The sequence below is a fragment of the Lynx rufus genome, unplaced genomic scaffold (genome assembly GCF_022079265.1).
Source record: "Lynx rufus isolate CCGP_SWC_20201006 ecotype Redwood Valley unplaced genomic scaffold, mLynRuf1.p SCAF_1, whole genome shotgun sequence".
NCBI lineage: Eukaryota > Metazoa > Chordata > Mammalia > Carnivora > Felidae > Lynx > Lynx rufus.
The window spans coordinates 114,378,091-114,399,571 of NW_025814823.1; the positions used below are offsets into that span (position 1 = coordinate 114,378,091).

Here is a 21,481-nt window from a genome sequence, read left to right on the forward strand (position 1 = left end):
GTCCGACTTCAGCCAGGTCACGATCTCGCCGTCCGTGAGTTCGAGCCCCGCGTCGGGCTCTGGGCTGATGGCTCAGAGCCTGGAGCCTGTTTCCGATTCTGTGTCTCCCTCTCTCTCTGCCCCTCCCCCGTTCATGCTCTGTCTCTCTCTGTCCCAAAAATAAATAAACGTTGAAAAAAAAAAAATTTTTTTTAAAAAATATTTTTAAAAAAAGAACGCAGCCTTTCCTTACAGATTTGCAGACATTTTTCGAATGTGGTCTTCTAATAAGGAGGTACCAACCCTCTTTGGTGGCTTATTTATATTTTACCTAAATAAATTATGAATACTGGCTTAGTGACCTTGGGTAAGTTAAATTCTTTTTGTCCAATATTCTAATCTATAAAATAGGGATACTAGACCCTACCTCATAGGGCTTTACTGAGGACTAAATGAGTTAATATGTTACAAAGGCATTTATAATAGTGCCTACCTACCACACAACAGGCACACACAAATGCCTATTGTTTAATTTTGCAATCTTCTATTAGCATTGTAACTATAATTTCATATACACACATAAAACACACACACACAATAGCACAGATCTAATAATCTAGCATTTCTACTAAACTATTAAGAAAATCTGGCAGCAGTATAGTAGATAAATCTTGAAAAAGTGAAACACTGCCAATTTGTGACCTAGACTTCTACTATATAAGCTCAGTTTCCCTTCCTATATGATGCTTTCTTTACATGCAATACTCATCTCCTATCTTTCAGTACTCTAAACTGTAACAGAGGAAAGACATCCCAAATTTATTTGCCCACAGAACCTTCCCACTTTGTTCCAGAGGACCACCTTTTAACATCTCAACAAACCGATGTTCCACTGAACAGCCTTTTGAACACCAGACCAAATAGACTCTCTACTTACTCCCAGGGTGAGACAATCTATGTTTCTCACCAGAGTGGAAGAGAGGTAAAATTAAAAAAAAAAAAAAAAAATTCACTGGATAATATCTTCCTATAACTAATACATTAGATTATACACATCCAGTAGAGGACAGCTAGGGATAGCCTATAAAACACTGTGATTTCAACCTCAAGCCAGCACCTTAAACCTAAGACAATGAATTCAAATTACGATGATCCAATCAAAATCACCTCTAGAGACTCTTAAAAACTGAGAACAAACCAAGGGTTGATAGGGGGTTGGAGGGAGGGGAGGGTAGGTGATGGGTACTGAAGAGGGCATCTTTTGGGATGAGCACTGGGTGTTGTATGGAAACCAATTTGACCATAAATTTCATATACTAAAAAAAAAAAAATCATCTCTAAAAAACTGGGTGGAGAGAGGGGACAGGAGGTTGGCTGATCGAACACAAAACTGAAAAATAAGAAAAGTGGAGGGAGGGAAGTGATTAAAAATTCTAATCTAGCCCTGTTCAAGGGAGACAAACACTTCCAATATTTCGTTTTTGAGAAAGGTGTACTCTGTTGTCAAGCTAGGGATGAGCATCAGGATCAGGGCTCATCACTGCCTACACAAAAGTTCACCTGAGACCAACTCTGTATTCTCTCAGCAAATCTCATCTGATAAATAATTTGGATTGCTAAATGCTCTGACCAGGACTGTCCTAGGAATGGGCTTTATTGAGTTACAGTTCTTCGAAAAAACTCTTTTATTTAATCCTCACAACCATATTGTGTTAGCACTTTAAAGGACATAATCATATCCATGTGAGTCATAGGACTGTTGAAAGGACACAGGGGCAAAATGGAAATAACACAATGAGTCAGGGCCTGCAAAAGCTAAGAACTCAATACAAGTAACTATTAAGACACAAGGCTAAGACTCAAGCTCAGTTATGTTTACACTCTTTATATACTCATCTTGCCAAGTGTCTCCAATATAAATAAACAGATCAGCATTCTCGTTTCTTTAGTTTTACTTTTTTTTTTTTTTAAGCTCTTATTCCCGAGTAGTCTCTTCACCCAATGTAGGGCTCAAACTCACTCCCAAGCCCCTGACAGAGTCGCATGCTTTACCAACCAAGCCAGCCAAGTGCCCCTTAGTTTTACTACTGTGACTCAGTCCCAGAATGACTGGACACTTCGGGTGTGGAGATAAACACATGTTTATCTGCAAACTTGGGGAGCATCCTCAAACCAGTAAGACCACCTACACAATTCTATGCCACTGGGGTAATTATTTTGTTTCAGGGACTCTAAAGGCTAGTCTGGGCAAAAAGCATAGGTCAAGATTACTTTGATATCTTCTGGAAGACACCTCTCAACACGTTTTTCTTTCAGTCTTTTCAGAATAAGTTCAAGTGTTGCTTCCTTAGATGGCTTCTTCTCCTTCTGAATAACCCTGGATTCATCTTCATTCTCTTCATCTTCATGGTCTAGAGAAGAGCCAAAGCTTTTTGGAAGAGTGTTACTACGTGGGCGTGTCTGAGGTACAAATTCTCCATCAGAGCTTTTGTGTTTTGCATCTACATTTCAGAACCAAGACCACAGGTTAGTAATATTGACTTTGTTAAAGATGCAAAAGAATAAGCATGATATACAACAGGAGAGTAGACATTAACAGCACACAGGCTCAGATATTTCAAGGTTAAATGAAATATTTAAATTCTACAGATAGCAAGCTATACCATTCATTCTTTCAGCCATTATTCATAGAAAACCTACCATAAAGAAAGATTCTCTAATAAGCACTGGTGATACAGTAATAAACAAAGAGACATGGTCCCTGTTTTCATGGAGCATATATTCAAGGAAGTAAAAACAAAAAACAAGTAATCAGATTCATAAAATAATTTCAAAGAGTGCTAAGTGCTATAAAGAGAACAGGGGACTGCCATTTGCAACTACGTGGATGGAACTGAAGGGTATTATGCTAAGAGAAATTAGTCAGAGAAAGACAAACATACGACTTCACTCATGAGGACTTTAAAATACAAAACAGATGAACATAAGGGAAGGGAAGGAAAAATAATACAAAAACAGGGAGGGGGACAAAGCATAAGAGACTCTTAAATATGGAGAACAAACAAGAGTGTTACTGGAGGGGTTGTGGGATGGGGGATGGGCTAAATGGGTAAGGGGCATTAAGGAATCTACTCCTGAAATCACTGTTGCACTATATGCTAACTAACTTACATGTACATTTAAAAGAATAAATTAAAAAAAAAGGAAGAAGAAGAAGAGAACAGGGGATGACATCACAGTGCCAAAAGGAACGTGGTTTGGGGGAAGAGCGACTACATTGAATGGACTGACAAAAAAGGACTTTCTGAGATGGTGACATCCTAATTGAACATGGAAGAAGCAGCAGCTAACCTAGCATAGAAGATTTGGGGGAAGAGCATTCCTCCCCAACTGAGGCAACAGCCAATGCACAGGCCCTGAAGCATGGCATGTTTAAGGAACAGAAAATGAGAGTAGAATATGATAAAATGGCCTAAGGGCACAATAGGCAAGGTCTTGAAAGCCATGGTAAAGGGTTTATTCTAATTGAAGAGGGAAGCCACAATGAGGCCTCTGAAGATAAGTAACAGTTTTAAAAGATAATTCTGGCTGCTATGCAGAGAATGAACTGTAAGACAACATAAGTTGAAGAAAATTGGAAAATTAGTTAAGAGACTAATGCTGGTCAATTTAATACACTTATCAGTAACACACTCAAGGTAATGATTTTCACTGGTGGTTGGAAACTAGCATTAAACAAGGAAATACTTAATAGAATTGTACGGGAAAATTCTAAAGAGGTAAGAGAACTTATTTTAACCACAGGGGTGTAAACTCAATGACCACAGGGACACTGTCTTATCCACTACTATAGGCTCAGATGTCTACAAGATTTGGTACTTAAAGATAATAAAAATTCTGTTGAATAAATTCAAATGAATATACCAAAATGTAATGCTCCAGATTATAAACCCATACTTGGTACAGATAATTTTTTAAGGATTAACAATTACCAAAAAGCATGCTGACTAAGCACCCACAAAGTAAATATAACTTAGCAACTACTGTACTGGGCCAAACCAACCCACTAACAAAGACTTAGTTTTAAATTAAAGACAATTTTTAGTCTCTGTAGTATAAACAGTTCATTATGATAGTCTTTGATTAAATACCCACCAACAATTCTTAATGAAATACCTACCAAATCCAAAACTGCTTAATATTTGAAATGTATTTCAGATAAATTTCATAACATCACCTATGAACATATACTTTACGGCCCCTTTCAAAACACTATTACTAACAGAAACACAAGAAAGACATCTGGAAGAATATAGAACTACAACTTTGACCATAACTAAGAGAAGAACAAAATGAAGCTTTTATTTTTGCCAGTGTCTCAGATTTTAAATTATCAAAAATTATAACTATAATTCTCATAGAATATAACTCTCATTAATTCATGTCATAGAATTATTAGTTCATGTAATTTTCATGTAATGAGAATACTAAAATAGTGAGAATAAAACATACTACTTAAATGCAAATATATTGTAAAAATGATGTGTTTTCTACCTTTAATTTGCTTCCGCAGTTTAGTAAGCTCTGTCATCCATTTTAATACCTTTGGATTGGCCGCAATATCACTGTAGGAGGGCTGAAAAATTAAGGAACACTGACCCCTCTGTGGTAAGCAATAATTGTTCATTTATGCCCAAATAATATTTTACAGTTCCTACAGCAGAGATTTCGCCCAGTCCTTGCTTCATCTTACCTTATTTAATGTAGACAGAATGGGATATCAAGTAAAGCTCTCTCACAGCAGGGTGTAGCAACTGACAAAAGCCACATTTGAAAATGTCTTCTGACTCCAAGTATAGGATTCTTTTCACTTCACACGCTCTAATTAAATATCTCTCCCCTATCCCTCTCACTCCCGAACTTTCCCCCTGCTCCCCTTGCTACTTGTGGGTTTTGAGGAAGCAGAAACAGCATTAATGTGGTTTGTTAATGTAAAGTATTTCCTTTAAAAATTATACAAGCTTGGGGCGCCTAGGTGGCAAAGTTGGTTAAGCGTACAACTCTTGATCTCAGCTCAGGTCATGGTCTCACAGTTTGTGAGTTCGAGCCTTGCGTCAGCCTCTGCACTGATGGTGCAGAGTCTGCTTGGGATTCTGTCTCTCCTCTCTGCCCCTCCCCGGCCTGTGCTCTCTCTCTCAAAATAAATTTAAAAAACTTAAAAAAAAATGTTTTTAATAAAGTAATTTTCCATTAAAAAAATTATACAATCTTTTTCGCCAATGGAAATCTAAAAATACAATGGTAAGAATACTGGCCTGGAAATGAGGCGGCTAAGGATCTATATAATCTCAGTTCTACATGATCAGTATTTCTCTGTACATCTCAACTTCGCTATCTAAGGAAAGAGATGGACTAATGCTCGCCAAAGAACTTCCTCCCAGTTCCAATAGTTCTACCAAACCCTGAAACAATGCTACAAATTTACCTTGTTATTTCTTTCCCTTTCAAACTGTTCCTCAAATTGTCTAATTTTTTTCTGAAGTTTCTTGACCAACTGATATGGTGTTCTATCTTCTCTTTTTTCATCTTTTGAACTGAAGGATGATCTTCGAATCCTGAATTAAAACAAGAAGCAGATACTGTTAGTTCAAGTTATTATAGACGGTAGCTAGAGTTCTCGTGGGGTTCATGTCAATGTACAAAAATATCAAATTACTATGAGATGTACACCTGAAACTAAGAGATTTTTTTTTCATTTTATTTTTAAGTAATTTCTATACCCAATGTGGGGCTCAAACCTACAACCCTGAGATCAAGCATGCTCTACTGACTGAGCCAGCTAGGTACCCCTGAAACTAAGAGAATATTAATACTAAATGTCAATTTTATTTCAATAAAAAATAAAGAGGGGAGCCTGGATGGCTCAGTCAGTTAAGCATCTGACTCTTGATTTCGGTTCAGGTCACGATCTCATGGTTCATGAGATGGAGCCACACACTGGGCTCTACACTAACAGGGATTCCTCCTCTCTCTCTCTCTGCCCCTCCCCCGCTCACACTCACTCACTCTGTGTCAAAATGACTAAATTTAAAAAATAAAAAAAGAATATTAAAACAAAAATAAAGAAGCTACCCAGTTGAAAATTGTTACCAACACTGTATCTCTTATTACTCTGATATAACATAATGCCATTTCCAAGAAGCAAATCTTTAAAGTAACATTAAAGAACAGGTAGTAAAAAAAACACCTTTCACAATAGTGTTACAGATCACAACATCAGGTTATGCAAGCAGTGTTGAAAACAATTTGTAATTACTCAAAAGTCGTTTGGACAAAGGCCGAAAAGAAGCAAAGGTGCCTAGCAGCTCAGAGTTCTTTTTGTGTTCAAACTGCAAAGGAAAGGTTTTGACATTCAGAATCAATTTAGTTTTGACAATAAAAACATTAGGGACTGGTGAGCTCCACTTGCTGCTTCCCTTCCAGAGTTTTTTATTTCAGTCATAAGTGAATAAATGAGTATGTACACTGTGAGGAAATGTCTATTAGAGAGCGAAGCCTCAATGAGCTCAGAATTTAGGGGAAGGGGCCCTTCCCAAAAATTACAAAAATGTTTTTCATGATACAGGGGGAAAGGCTGTGAACAGCAAAGTCTAGAGGATCAAATCTCTCAAAGGACCTGGTGACATAATAGGAATGACCTCTCATAAGTACATAAAAATAATGCACCTAGTAAAAGAAAGTGCCTTAGATGAGGAATCCAGTGTTTCTGGGTCATGAAGGAAACGCTGGCTTTGCCCAAAATCTAAACTACGGTGCGATAATATTGGGGGACAGTCCTCTTCCAGGGGGTGATGATTCATTCTTCCAGCTTGTGGAGAGAGCTGAGCTTCTCCAGAGTCAGAGTCTTCCTGCCAAGACTTAAAAGCAGGAAATGGCTCTGTAAAACAAACACAAAGAATAGTACCATGGGTCTCTTGGCTCCACATGGAAAAAAGTCACACAATTATCAACTATGTTGTAATCTTTAAATCATATTATGCAGTGGTTCGTATAATATTTATTGTATACTTTTTTTAAAAAACAAGGGATACAGGATCTTCATAAAGCCTATTATAGTGTATAATTTTCTAAGCTTCATTTTTCTTGTTTAGCTCAAGAGTTCTATTTTCATAGAAGGAATTACACCTTAAATTTCTGAACCCAGTCACAAAGCAAGAAAAAACACTGTCAAGCTCTTTAAAGTCATATTAGTTATTATTTTTCAAGTGCTGTTTTAGAAACAGTAAACACTCGATAGCCCTCAATAACAGCTGCCAGGTGAATAAACTATGCCTCACTGTCAATTCGCTATGTTAAAAGTAGAAGCCATTCCCCATACTATTTACAACACTCACCAAACGGAGCTCTCTGACCCCAAAAGAATTCTTAACATTTCCAAATGAGGAGCTAACTAACCTGACAGCACCTGGCCACTGGCATTAAATTGTGGTTATTTTCTATTACAGGATTCCTATGTTTAATATGTATCCTAATAATTAAAACCCAACAGTATTACTGACAAAATTTATCAGCATTAATCCTTAAGCACATTTATCTTAGTGGAGTTATCCCATGTGTCATCAAATGAAACCACACTGATATATTTGATGTCTGTGCACACATAAGGTTTGATTACATACAGAACACATACAGATAAACATACAATCCACAAATATACTCCAAATACAAAAATATAAGTGTCACTGAAGTCCAGAAGGGAGAAAAACTTTTCCATCTACACATTAATTTTATTTATAACTACAATTTAAAATTCTGATGTATGGCCATTAACAATAGCAAAAATGAGTTTTTAAGTATTTTTGGATGCAAAGATGGCTTGACAGTGTCAAAAATCAATGCTGTTCTTTTCTTTTTCTTCACACAAGTGAATAAAATTACTTTAGTAATTTAATTTAACTTTATACGTTAGCAATTTAAAGCATTACATTTTTTTCCAGGGTAATAAGAACATAATATAGTTTGTTTTTAAAGCCCAGATCAATCTGATAACTAAAAATTGGGTACAAAGCGTGCAATCCCACAACAAACCCAGCAATAAAGTGATTTTCAAAGCAACCCTTGTACCTGCTCCCCAGCAAGTAGCTGGTAATAAACATTTTATGAGAAATCTCCTGTTTTAAGAAAAGAGAGAAATAATAAAAACAATTTTTTCTGGGTATCATTTTTAACCCAGAACAGTTTTCCTAATATATGGGGACAGCAGGAGAAGGGCTCATAAAAAGGCAAACAAAGTGAACCATAAAAAGGCAAAAAACTAAACTATGGTGAACCATACTTACCCTCCCCATCTCTCTGCAGATGCATTGTTTTGAAATCAATGAGGGGAAAAGTGATAGGGCATGACGCTAATAAAATGGAAAAAATGGCAAAAAATACTAAAGTGAACACACAGCACAGTCAGAACAAACCATACACATAACTAACACAAAGCCAAAGATACCAAAAACATTTCCCTAAAACCAGTTAGGCATTCTGCTCAAAAACTTTATTCAAAGAAATTACTACTAACCAAACTTTAAAAACAAACACAAACATACATTTCCATTTCAGCAAGCAAGGCAAAAAAATCAAAGTAGTGCTGTTTTATTAAAACTCAAACATAAAACTGAAGAAATGGAAACTCTTAACCAAGTACTGTTTGAAGCTTTTCAGTATAATGGATTTGACAGAAAAATACCTCCCTTAGTTTGCTCTTTAAAAAGATCTTATTTGTCTTTCATTCAAGAGTTAGCAGGAGAGAATCTGAAGGAAAGATATTGTCCACTTTCATTGAAAGCCAAAAACTTCTAAACGGCTGCTACAAATTCATACTGGCAGTAGACATGTGCTACCTGCTTGCCAACTGCATTCTGTTGACAATCCTTCAAACAATACAAAAAACAAAACCCACACACTAAGGAAGAGTGAGGTGGGCTTCTATTTGGAGTGACCCCACTTCTCTATGAAGAGTCGTATCAAACAAGGTAGGTCTCTGATTCTAAGGTATCTAGAGTCTAAAGTAATTTGGTCTCTTAAGGAAGTCTTTCCTTAGAATACCCTAATTCCTAGATATACAAAATTAATCTTTGTATTGGTGGCAAAGTTGGAAGCAAAAACAAGGTCTGCTAACAGCCACTTTTTCAAGCACATGCAGGGTTCATGGCTGGGTTCACTCAAAGGGCTACTACCACTGGCTCTCTGAAAGTCACCCTATTCCTATGAAAGCCAGCAGGAGGCCTATGTGGATTTTTAACAGTGGTTGAGCCAGGTTTATAACAGGGCAGCTGAGGCACTGAAAATTAGAGGTCTATATTACTTTCTTTCCCTACCACAAGTTGTAAGGAGTAGATTCTGACAGGGAAACTGCGAGCCCAGCATTAAGTTGTCTTTAGGTAAGCCTCCAGAAAGCTGACGGTGAACACAGAAAATTCTGTCTCCTCACACACTGGAAAACAACTGCTCTTCTATGCTTATAAAACAAGATCAGGACCCCCAGGCCAAAGATTATAAAGAGCTATTTATCTGCATTCTCCAAAAGGGAGAAGCATCAGGCCTCTGTCAGAATCCCAGCCTCATCTTTCAGGGACTCCTTTCCTATTATGGCTCCAGGGATCCTCTGTTAACACCACTTCTTTTCAGTGACTATGCCAGGATATATAAATGAAAAGGGACGTGTAATCTTTACTGCCTTTAGATGCTAACATATTCCAGAATTCTGGGGAGCATCTTCATAAATTCCAAACATCCTAGTAACCCGGAACAAAGCAAATGAAAGACAACTTCCTGATTTAGTCTAAGTTAAGACATGATTTAGTCTAAGTTAAGACACATAATATGCCACTGGGCATGCCAAACATCTAGAACAAAAAAATAAATAAAACAAAAAAAAAAAAAAAAAAGGAGGGGGGTGGAGAGACAGCAGTAAAGATTGGCACAGACAATGACTTGGTTGGGGCTTTTAAAAAAATAGCTATACCTTAAAAATAAACTCCAATTGTGATCAAATGAACAGACTTGAGGTGGCAAACGGAACCTGTGGTATTAGCACTGCGATTCTTGTTATTGCCACTGTATGTCATCAGCTAACTTGCCAGAGGTGAGATAACCAAGGGATCTTCATCCAAGCAAACAAATAAGTAACTTGAAGATTCCTCAGTTGTCTCAATGTCTCTTTTACTTAGAAAGTTATATGATCCCATACCCCTAGATCCAAATTTGTTGCTGGCTTCCATTCCCCCACCCTCAACATTTTATTTGAAAGTTTATAAACAGACAGCAAAGTTGAAAAAATTTTACAGTGAACATCCATACACCAATCACCTAGATTCTACCATTAACATTTTACTATACTTGCTTTATAAACATTTATCCATCCCATTACCTATCTTATTTTTTTCATGAATTTCAAAGTAAACTGCAGGGAATGAAGTACTTCCCCATAAACACTTTAGCATGCAAATCATTCACTGGAGTTCAATATTTATTTAGGTTTTGCATCTTTTGATTGAAAAAAAAAAAACATATCCAGTGAAATCAACGTCTTAAGTGTACATTTGCTGAGTTCTAACAAATAAATATACACATGTGGCTTGCTTTTTAAATTTAAACTTTCCTCCTCTGTAAAAACTGATAGGACTCTGTTCTCATACCTTCATAACCTAATATACAGATGCAGGGTTATGGGACAGTATTTGCTTAGGAACGCCTTTGAAGATCATTTTGCAAAAAAGTATTCCTGATGATCACAGAGAAAAGGTAGCTACCTATAAGGCTTCTGTTTACAAAATGGTGAGATCCCCAAGCCCTAACATACAAGATTTCCAAAGACCGGGAGGCAGAACCTGGTTTAACAGTTAACGAAAGCCTATACTGGGGAATTTTATTTTTTTAATCAGTTCTAACTTCATCTTCAAAGCTCATGGATCAGATAAGAATTTCTAGTTCCTATGAGATAGTCACCCTACAATCTCATTAGTGCAGTCGAGTAACAACACTCACTCGCTCCTCTTACATGAAAGAGAAAACAGAAAGTCGAAATGAATCAGGTTGTCCAAAAAAGAACAGTAATCTCATTATTGCTTTAAATAATTTCAGTTACAAACAAAAATATCAGGAAAATAATGTGTGGCTAAAATTACCTTCCCATTTATCACCATCAGAAACATTCTTCAGATCTAAATGTGGAATTTGGGTTCCACATGCTGCTTCACCTTGAACACCAACACTTTGACCTCCTGGCACTTCTGATTCAGTGTTGGCATTCAAATCACATATCTTGCTACTAGAATCCTGTATTTTAAAATAAAAAATACATTTCACAACCACAAAGCTTTTCTCACTCAGCTTAAAAACAAGCAGCATACATCCTTGGATGGTCTCCTTCAGTCTACTGTGCCCATATACTCAGCTGTCCCACTTCCACCCTCCGAACTATTTGCAAATATACACCTGCAGTTTGATAATATGTACTAGTGGAAGACAAAGTTTGAATCCCAAATTTAGGAAGTGTTTTCATAAACAAGTTTCTTACGACTAAAAGTCGCTACTTAACTGTAAAATATATGGTAAAGAGAATCTAGATTTAAGTCTCCTATAAACCTTTCAATCCAAGAGTTAAAGGCCAGATATAATAACTGGTAGATTAAACTTAGTCAAATTTTTAAGAACCATAAGAAAAAATAACTTACCAGAATCAGGTGTGACAATGTATCACTGTCAAATGACACATATTCTTTCCTAAAAATACAAGTACAGTTATTAGTCTTTTAAGAATAAATAGATTACTACCATTGCATTTTTTTTTTTTTACCTAGATTCCTCTCTTCCCCATATACTTAGCATTTACAATGTGAGAGAAAATGACAACTGGACATATGCCCATTCTTTGGAGCCCTATATCTGAAAATCACACACTACTGAAAAGATCCACAGAATTACTTCAGGTTTAGAAAAATTAACATCTGCCATCCTCCCACACAACCACCCCTCAAAAGAAAAACATCTAAAAAGGAAATTTAAATCCACAATAAATAGAAAACAAAAGGGTTGAATGTCAAATGGAAAAGATTTTGTAAAGTAAATATTAGTTTTAATTGAATAGCTTTATTATCCCCAACTCTGAGACTTTTTGTTTTTCCTTTTGAAGATTTTTTTAAAGGTACAGCTATAGTCCTATTTTTTTTTTATGGTCCTGTATTTTAAATCTGATTGTGTTCTATCACAATCAAAACAAGACAACTACTTCTAGACCTCTCCTTCCTCAAAACATAATGGTAACATGTAAAAAGGAAATTTAAAATTTCAATTCACCTCTTATTCCCCTATAAAAATGAACCCCTATTTAGAACAAGTATTAGAGCAAGCTGTCACAAATGATCTCTAACTATCTGACCAGTCAACAGAGCATCTAATCTCATAACGGGTTAAAACTTTTCCCCAAAGATATGGTTATAATTTACAATGATACACACAGATGCTGCTTCTATCCTGCCACAACAGTGTGTACCTAGAAGACAGGTCTTAATCTAGCTATTCCAAGTCATCTCCTCATATATATAATTACCTTATTCTTCCTGAGCATGAGAAATGACCTAAATTCCCTGGCAAGCTCAAAGGTAAGCTTCCTTTGATTAGAGTGGGAGCAAATGGCGGAACTCAAGTCTTCTACCTTGAGACTACAAAAGACCCGATCACCTTAATTTGAGAAACATGAGTGTTAAACATGCAAAATGTAATCCATCTAACCAAGGAATTCTTTGGATCTAAAAACAAGTTTGCTAACCTATACACAAGTTGAAGAGGAAAGATCTTTTCCAAAAAGATTGAGTCCTCACTAAATGGATCCTTATTGTTCTACCAAATCCAGATGTCATCATTCTGGGGATGCCTGTTAATGCTGTTAATCTTATATCTTCAGCCCATAGCTCCAATACTCCCTGGGCTGGAAGAGGATCATTCCTGCCTCCTGAAAGGAAGCACAAGGAACTGCTGTAAGCAGGAAATCTGTGGACCTTCAGAGTATGGAGACACTCCAGAGACATGGCTCCAAAGAATTTACTTACCCTCAGAGTACAGGTTTCCTATTCGCAATTAAGAAAGACAATGGCATTAACACAAGTTTACCCTTGCCAACACGCTATCACCAAATCAGTAATGTTATTTCAGAATCCTCAGTATTTACATTCTAGTCTGTGTTCATTACTGATGTGTTTTCTAAATACCAAATCATCTTTCCTAAATCATCTTTCCTAAGAAAGTTATAATACATTTCTTGGCAATGTCTCAGGGAATCAGAAAAAGGGTAACAAGACCAAAACCTACTCAGTGACTTAAAATATTCTAGAAAGCTTCTGCTCAAAAGGACTCTATCAAGTATCTATGGAGACCGCATATGGCTGAACTACTCATTGCCTCAGGTATCTCCCTCCCATTTTTGCTGGCCAATGAGGAAACAAGCACAAACTGCATAAGAGTGCACTACCCTGGGACACACCAAGGAGGAGCTGGAAGGGGAAAAAACCATCCTGTACAAATGTGTTAAAGCAAATATACTATAATCTTTCAGTTAGTTATCCACAGTTCTATGCCTATGAATAAACTTACTGAAAAGTGTATTCAGAATATCCATAAATTTCCAATTGTTCTACAAACCAATTGAAAGTTTTTAAGTGTTTCCAAGAAAGCTCTGTTCTTCCCTCTGAATATTTTCCAAGTTATAACTAATGTCTGTCTGAACCTGTAGCCCCACTGAATATTTATGAATATTCTTCATGCATACCATTAAAATAAGAAGTTGGTTTTTTAGATTATCAAAAATGTTAATAGATTCATGTAAAAATTTCACCCCCAAATGTGTAAAGGGCTCCAATTCTCAAAATGACCAATTAATTAGTAATGAGAGGAAATGCTTACCCCTCAAGACAGCCATCTTCACTGTCACCGTGGTCACTGCATGGCTCTAACAGTATACCTACAGACTGACAAAAAGAATACCACTGCTGTATTAATGGAGCTCCCAACACTCATATATGAAAGGAAATTTCCAAACTAAATTCTATTAGATTACAAGTCAGTCAAATGCCCCCTTTTAATTCTTTGTAATCGTCTTTAAGTATTGGCATCCCTTTTAACAGAGAATAATTTATCTTTCTCAAAACTTGAGGCCTGTGTGCATGTGTGTGGATGTGTGTGTAAAACGGAGACCCTGTATTCTCACTACACTATTAAGAGGTACTATAGTTACTATCACATTCCTTTTCCTTCCTTAGAACTCTTTCCTCCAAAAAGGATAGCTTTATTGTCCTACCTGCCAACTGCTGCTTCTCTTTCTTCCCAGCCACAAACATGTTAAGTTGGTAACTTCCTAGCAGGTAACACAGAAATCATTTGGTTCACCACATCCCTTATCATATACATTTGAAATAACAACTGTAAACCTCAGAAACACATGAGAACACTCCCCCTATTTTCTAATGAGTCTAAGGACACCATCCTATTCCTGTTCCTTCCCCAGATACTTACTGAGCCTAATAAAAAAATCCTGTGCATTACTACAAATTATGTAAACTCTTCAGTGTTTTTGAGAATCACTTCCAATCAACAGTTCAATTCTTAACAAACTATTTGTCCAGTTTTAATATGAAAGACAGTTCATAATTATCTGGAAAAAGCTATTAAATTACTTTTCCATTTTCCAACTAAATATCTCTTTGAGGTTGAATTGGCTTCATGCACTTCAAACAAAAGAACCTATAGCAACAGACTGAATGCAGAAGCAGATATGAGAATCCAACTTGACTTTTATTAAGTCAAACAAGTATTAATGATATTTGTAAATATGTAAAATAATACCATTCCTCAAAGTAAAAAATGTTTTATGTAGCTTTTTTTTTTTTTAACATTTATTTATTGTTGAGAGACAGAGACAGACACAGCATGAACAGGGGAGGGGCAGAGAGAGACGGAGACACAGAATCCAAAGCAGGCTCCAAGCTCTGAGGTGTCAGCACAGAGCCCAACATGGGGCTTGAACTCACGAACCGTGAGATGACCTGAGCCGAAGTCAGACGCTCAACCGACTGAGCCACCCAGGCGCTCCTATGTAGCTTTTTATTAAGCTTTTTATTTTTTTTTTTTTAATTTTTTTTTTTTTCAACGTTTATTTATTTTTGGGACAGAGAGAGGCAGAGCATGAACGGGAGAGGGGCAGAGAGAGAGGGAGACACAGAATCGGAAACAGGCTCCAGGCTCTGAGCCATCAGCCCAGAGCCCGACGCGGGGCTCGAACTCACGGACCGCGAGATCGTGACCTGGCTGAAGTCGGACGCTTAACCGACTGCGCCACCCAGGCGCCCCTATTAAGCTTTTTATTAAAAGCAACCTTATTTATAGTAACTTGAGTGAGTTTAATAAACATTTTTTTAATTTTTCAATTTTAATTTTTAATGTGGTAAATAATAATCAATATACCTATGTAAATAAAATCCTTCTAGTATGTTCAATAACTCTTAAGAATATCAAGAGATCCTGAGACTCAAACCGTGAGAACCACTGATCAGACTTCAGCAACCTCTCTGCTCTGGAATACAGCTTTACATTCTTAAATATGAAGGCATCTGGGCTCGGGAAATAATCATTACCTACACCCAAGATTTAAAATGAGCCTTGGTGGGGCACCTGGGTGGCTCAGTCAGTTAAGTGTCCGACACGTGATTTCAGATCAGGTCATGATCTCACAGTTCATGGGTTCAAGTTCCACATCACACTCCAGAGCCTGCTTGGGATTCTGTCTCCCTCTCTCTCTAAAATAAACATTTAAAAAAATTAAAAATTAAAAAAAATAAGACTTGGTGTTTTACTCCAAGAACCAAATTCAAGTCTCATCACAAATGAGAGTTACAATCATTTAATTGCCTATCTTACAGTTACTGGAGAGAATAAAAAAAAATAGCTTACAAGAAAAACTTATAAAGCTCTATTATAAAAGTACACTATTACATCACCAACTCTAATTTAATCTATAATTCCTTATACTATGAAACAACTGAAACAAGCGTAAGGACTGACAGATTACCTACATATTTTCTAGCCAGATGTAGCCAACATAATTCTTAAACAAATAGTGGAAAGTAGTAAAACAAACAAAGAAACAAACAACAACAACAAAAAAAAAACCACGGCAAGTGGAGGGAACATAAAAGAAAGATGCAGTGACAGAAGACGAATGCTGATAGCCCAGCAGTGAAATTCAGAGTAAGAATATAGGGTTATGCTCTAAAATATGCCCCAGGACAAAAAAATAAAAGCTGTTAGAGTCAGGTTAAAGTATGGCCAGACTTCAATTTAAAAGACACAGAAATATGCAATTCTTTCTTGAGAAACTAAAGTATGTTTTATCATGTGAACAAATTGTACTTCCTCAGAATGCACTCCACATAAAACATTCATTCCTTTGTACATGGGTAGAAAAAGCTTTTTTATTCTAAACTATCAACAGGCAAAACAGCCCATACTCTCCCCCCGACCCCATCCCTTCCCCACAAACATCAGCGTCCTCAAAAGGAGGTCCAGGCACTGTGGTCTCAATTAAGGTAAGCCAGAGAGCTCTGGTGGTAGTGGTGGTGGCGGCAGTACTAGTGGGAGGAGCAGCTGCAACATAATCATAACGCCGATGTTTTGGGGGCTGTCACAGCTTATTGCCAGGAACTAATTAAAGCCTGATGGGCATTTCCAGTAATTTCTCTGGCCTCCACCCATTCCTTATGCATCCATTATTGAAGCTTCCACATTGTTTAGTTCCGCATCTTCCCATCTCCACTTACCTAGTACTCAAGCATGCTAATAGCTACTTCTTTTAAGTAAGCTAAATATTCTCATTCCACTCTCACATTTCATCTGCTTAGTAAACTCTCACTAAACAGTATGTTAAATATACTTCATTATAAGCCAATTTCTTCCATTGATTAATGTGGTCAAAACTGGTAAGTCTCCACAGCAAAGAAAACCATCATTAGAATGAAAAGGCAACCTAGTGAATGGGAGAAAATAATGGCAAGCAATATATCTGACAATAGGTCAATATCCAAAATGTATAAAGAACTCATACAACTCAACAGGAAAAAGACCCAAACAATGCAATTTAAAAATGGGCAAAGGATCTGAATACACATTTGTCAAAGAAGACATACAGATGGTTAACAGGTACATGAAAAGGTATTCAATGTCACTAATCACCAGAGAAATACGAATCAAAACCACAGTAAGATAGCACCTCACACTTAGCAGAATGGCTATTATCAAAAAGACTAGAAATCACAAGTGTTGGGGAGCACGGGTGGCTCAAGTTGGCTGAACATCTAGCTCTTCTTTTAAGTTTATTTATGTATTTTGAGAGGAGTGCAGAGAGAAGGGGAGAGAAAGAATCCCAAGTAGGCTCTACAATGTCAACACAGAACCCAATGAGAGACTTCATCTCACAAACTGCGAGATCATGACTTGAACTGAAATCAAGAGTCAGCCACTTAACCAACTGAGCCACCTAGGCACCCTGAACATATGACTATTGATTTAGGCTTAGGTCATGATCCCAGGGTCACGGGATTGTGCCCCACTTCAGGCTCAGCTCTGAGCAGAGAGTCTGCTTAAGATTCTCTCTCTCCCTCTGCCCCTCCTCCCCTTGCAGTCAAGAAAGAAAGGAAAAGAGAGAAAGAGGGAGGGAGAGCAAACATTGGCACAAAGATGTGGAGAAAAGGGAACCATAGTGCACTGTTGTGAAAATGTAAAGTGACCCAGCCACTATGGAAAGCCGTATGGACGTACCTCAAAAAATTAAAATTAGAACATATGATTATCAGCAATTCCACTTTTGGATATTTATCCAAAGGAAACAAAACACTAATTCAAAAAAATAACTGCAGCGCCATGTTCACTGTAGCATTATTTACAATAGCCAAAACATGGAAACAACCTAAGTGTCTATCAATGGATGAATGAATAAAGAAAATGCGGTGTATATATTTATATATTTGGAGTATTATTTTGCCATAAAAAAGAAGGAAATCCTGCCATTTGTCACAACATGGATGGACCATGAGTGCATTATGCTAAGTGAAATAAGTCAGACAGAGAAAGACATATGCCATATGATGTCACTTATATGTGACATCTAAAAAACAAAACAAAAACAACCTCATAGATACAGAGAACAGATCTGTCATTGCCAGGGGTAGAGGCTCGGAGCTGGGCAAAATGCGTGAAAGCAGTAAAAAGGTACAAACCTCCAATTAGAAAATAAGTAAGATATAGGAATATAATGTAAAGCATAGTGACTATATTTAATAATTCTGTATAGTATATTTGAATGTTACTAAGAGTAGATCTTACAAGTCTCATCACAAGAAATAAAGTTTTTTAACTGTGTGGTGATGGATGTTAACTAGACAGGCTGTGATCACTTCAAAATATATACAGTATCATGTTGCATACTTGAAACTAATATAATATGTCAATTATATCGCAATTTTTAAAAATGTTTTTATGTTTGTTTATTTTTGGGAGAGAGACAGAGCGTACGCATGAGCAAGCAGGGGAGGGACAAAGAGAGAGGGAAACACAGAATCTAAACATACTCCAGGCACTGAGCTATCAGCACAGACCCCAATGCAGGGCTTGAACTCATGAACTGTAAGATCATGACCTGAGCCGAAGTCAGACGCTTAACTGACTGAGCCACCCAGGTGCCCAATTATATCGCCATTTTTAAAAATAAAGAGAGACTGGGATTTAAAAACAACATAACAAACATGTTACTGAATGACTGTTTCCTGGCAGAGGTTTTAAGTATTTTCATAACTGTTAAGAAAAAACAAAAACAATCTGAGGAGATCTCATAATAGTACACAGTGAAGTGACAATCATCTATCTCTTGTGCTCTATCATCTAGCTCTGCGAGACCTTCCCAAATACATCTGGACTCCACTTGAAGATTACATCTCAGTAATCGCTCATTGTTTGGAGGATATAAATAAATGTAAGTTTGTTAGGTATCAACAATTAAAAGCTTGCTAATCTTGAAATGGATTGATTCATGATAAAGTTATTGATAAGAACAAGTATTTTGATATAATCTCTAATCAGGCTACTGATCACTTTCAACCCCTCAAAAACAGTCCAAATTCCTGTACAAACTATTGTACCATTTACAGATCACTCTCCTATCAGTACAAAAATTCTAAATATTTACTACAAATCTAGTAGCACATTTAAAAAACCCATTAATTTGCTAAAGACTGATCTGATAAAAGACTGTTACTCAAAATAAACGAAGAACTCCTAAAACTCAACAGAAAACAACCCAATTAAAAAATGGGCTTCGGGTTCGTGAGGAAAACAATGGGCAGAAGGCCTGAACTCATTAAAGATACAGATGACAAATAAGCATATGAAAAGATACTCAACATCATTATGGCATTAAGAAAACTGCAAATTAAAAACAATGAAATATCATTATACACATATTAGAACTGCAAAAATCTGGAACACTGACAACAACAAATACTGGTGAAGTAGTGGAGCAAGAGGAAAACTTAAACATTACTGGTAGGAAAGCAAAATGGTACAGCCATTTTGGAAGACAGTTGGAGGTTTCTTATAAAACTTGTATCATTTGACCTATCAATTATACTGTTTATTATTTACCCAAAGGTGCGAAGAACTTACGTCTACACAGATATTAGTACCAGTGTTATTGATAACTGCCAAAACTTGCAAGCAACCAAGATGTCCTTCAGTAGATGAATGGATAAATAAATTGTGGTACACTGCAGCAATGGCAATGACTAAGCACTAAAAAATGAGCTATCAAGCCATGAAGCAAATGTGAAAGTAACTTAAATGCATACTACTAAGAAACCACTATGAAAAGGCTACATACTGTACAATTCCAACTATACGATTCTGGAAAAGGCAAAACTATGCAGACAATAAAAAGATCTGTGGTTGCAGGGGTGGTGGGAGAAATAAACAGAGCACAGAGGATGTTTAGGACAGTTTAAAAACCACAGTATGAATATTATAACAAATACATGTCATTTTACGTTTGTCCAAACCTATGAAATGCACAACACTAGGAATGAACATTAAGGTAAACTAGACTGTGAATGATTATGATGTGTCAAGGCAGGTTCGTACTTGGTAAAATACGTACCATTCAGGTGAGTGACGGTGATAATGTGGGAGTGTGCCTGTGTTGGGGCAGGGAGCATAGGGGAAATTACCATACCTCCCTCTCCATTTTGTTGTAAACCTACAACTGCTCTTAAAAAAACAACAAAAAAAAGGTTTTGGGGAAAAATAATTCTTGCATTCTTAACAAAGTAAATGATACACCAATTTCATTCAACACATTTACTTAGGGGCACCTGGCTAGCTCAGTCAGTAAAGCACATGACTCTTGATCTCAGGGTTTTAAATTCAAGCCCCACACAGGGTGTGGAGCCTACTTAAAATATATATATATATTTAGTTGCCTACTATGTGCCAGATGTTACTCATTTATTCGTCACATATTCCACAAATACTTAATGAATACCTATGTGTTCTAGATAATGGGATGCAATAATGAACAAATAAAAATCTCAATCCTCATGAAGGGTTGAGGGATTATAGTCCCTGGTGGGAGACAGACAGTAAACTACTAATTTAAAAGATATGTGCAATAGCGATAACACTATCAAGGGCAAGGGGGAAAAGGACCGAAACTTCAGGGACTAGATGGGGGTGGGTCAATGGGAAGACCTGCTAATACTAATACAGAGTGATGAGGAGATTTGGCCTTACAGAAAAGGTAAAACTGAGCAAACATCTACAAGGTGAGAGGAAGAAGCAAACCACAGGACACCTGGGAAAACAGCAATCCAGATAGCTAACCTTAAGACTGAGCTGTCGGGGGGCCTGGGTGGCTCAGGTGGTTAAGCAACCAACTTGGCTCAGGTCATGATCTCACAGTTCATGAGTTCGAGCCCCACGTCAGGCTCTGTGCTGAGCCTACTTCAGATTTTGTGTCTCCCTCTCTCTCTGCCCCTCCCCAGTTTGCACTCTGCCTCTCTCTCTCTCAAAAATAAACAAACATTAAAAAACTAAAAGAAAAAGAAAAAGACTAAGCTATCATTCAGTGTTTCTGCAGTACCTATTCCTCTATTTTTATACCTAGATGGCAATGGAAGGTTCTGAGAAGAGAAAGGAAAGGAAAATTCTCTACTTTTCCTTTTAAAACAATCACTCTGGCTGCTGTGCTAAGAACAGATCACAGGAAGGCAAAGATGATATCAGTTACCAAGACTATATTAATCTATTAATCTAGGAGAAATTATATTGATATGGACCTACAGGGAGGCAATGAAAATGGTAAAAAGTGGTCAGACGCCAGATAAACTTTGAAGGTATTGCCAACAGGACTCTGTAAAGA

General features: G+C 37.0%; 1 protein-coding gene across 11 annotated transcripts in view; it reads right to left on the reverse strand.

The window, feature by feature from the left end:
* Positions 1 to 21,481, reverse strand: part of FAM13B (family with sequence similarity 13 member B) — an 87,326-nt gene that overhangs the window by 10,740 nt on the left and 55,105 nt on the right. For 7 of the 11 annotated variants that reach the window (XM_047085135.1, XM_047085102.1, XM_047085127.1 and 4 more), the window contains 8 exons: positions 13,930 to 13,994; positions 11,706 to 11,754; positions 11,157 to 11,307; positions 8,319 to 8,384; positions 6,706 to 6,916; positions 5,465 to 5,594; positions 4,534 to 4,615; positions 2,251 to 2,480 (listed from right to left, as the gene is read on the reverse strand). In XM_047085135.1, the coding sequence (XP_046941091.1) occupies positions 2,251 to 2,480; positions 4,534 to 4,615; positions 5,465 to 5,594; positions 6,706 to 6,916; positions 8,319 to 8,384; positions 11,157 to 11,307; positions 11,706 to 11,754; positions 13,930 to 13,994 (984 nt within the window). The remainder of the gene's footprint in view (positions 1 to 2,250; positions 2,481 to 4,533; positions 4,616 to 5,464; positions 5,595 to 6,705; positions 6,917 to 8,318; positions 8,385 to 11,156; positions 11,308 to 11,705; positions 11,755 to 13,929; positions 13,995 to 21,481) is intronic. The other 4 variants (XM_047085152.1, XM_047085142.1, XM_047085121.1 and 1 more) reach the window with 1 other exon arrangement.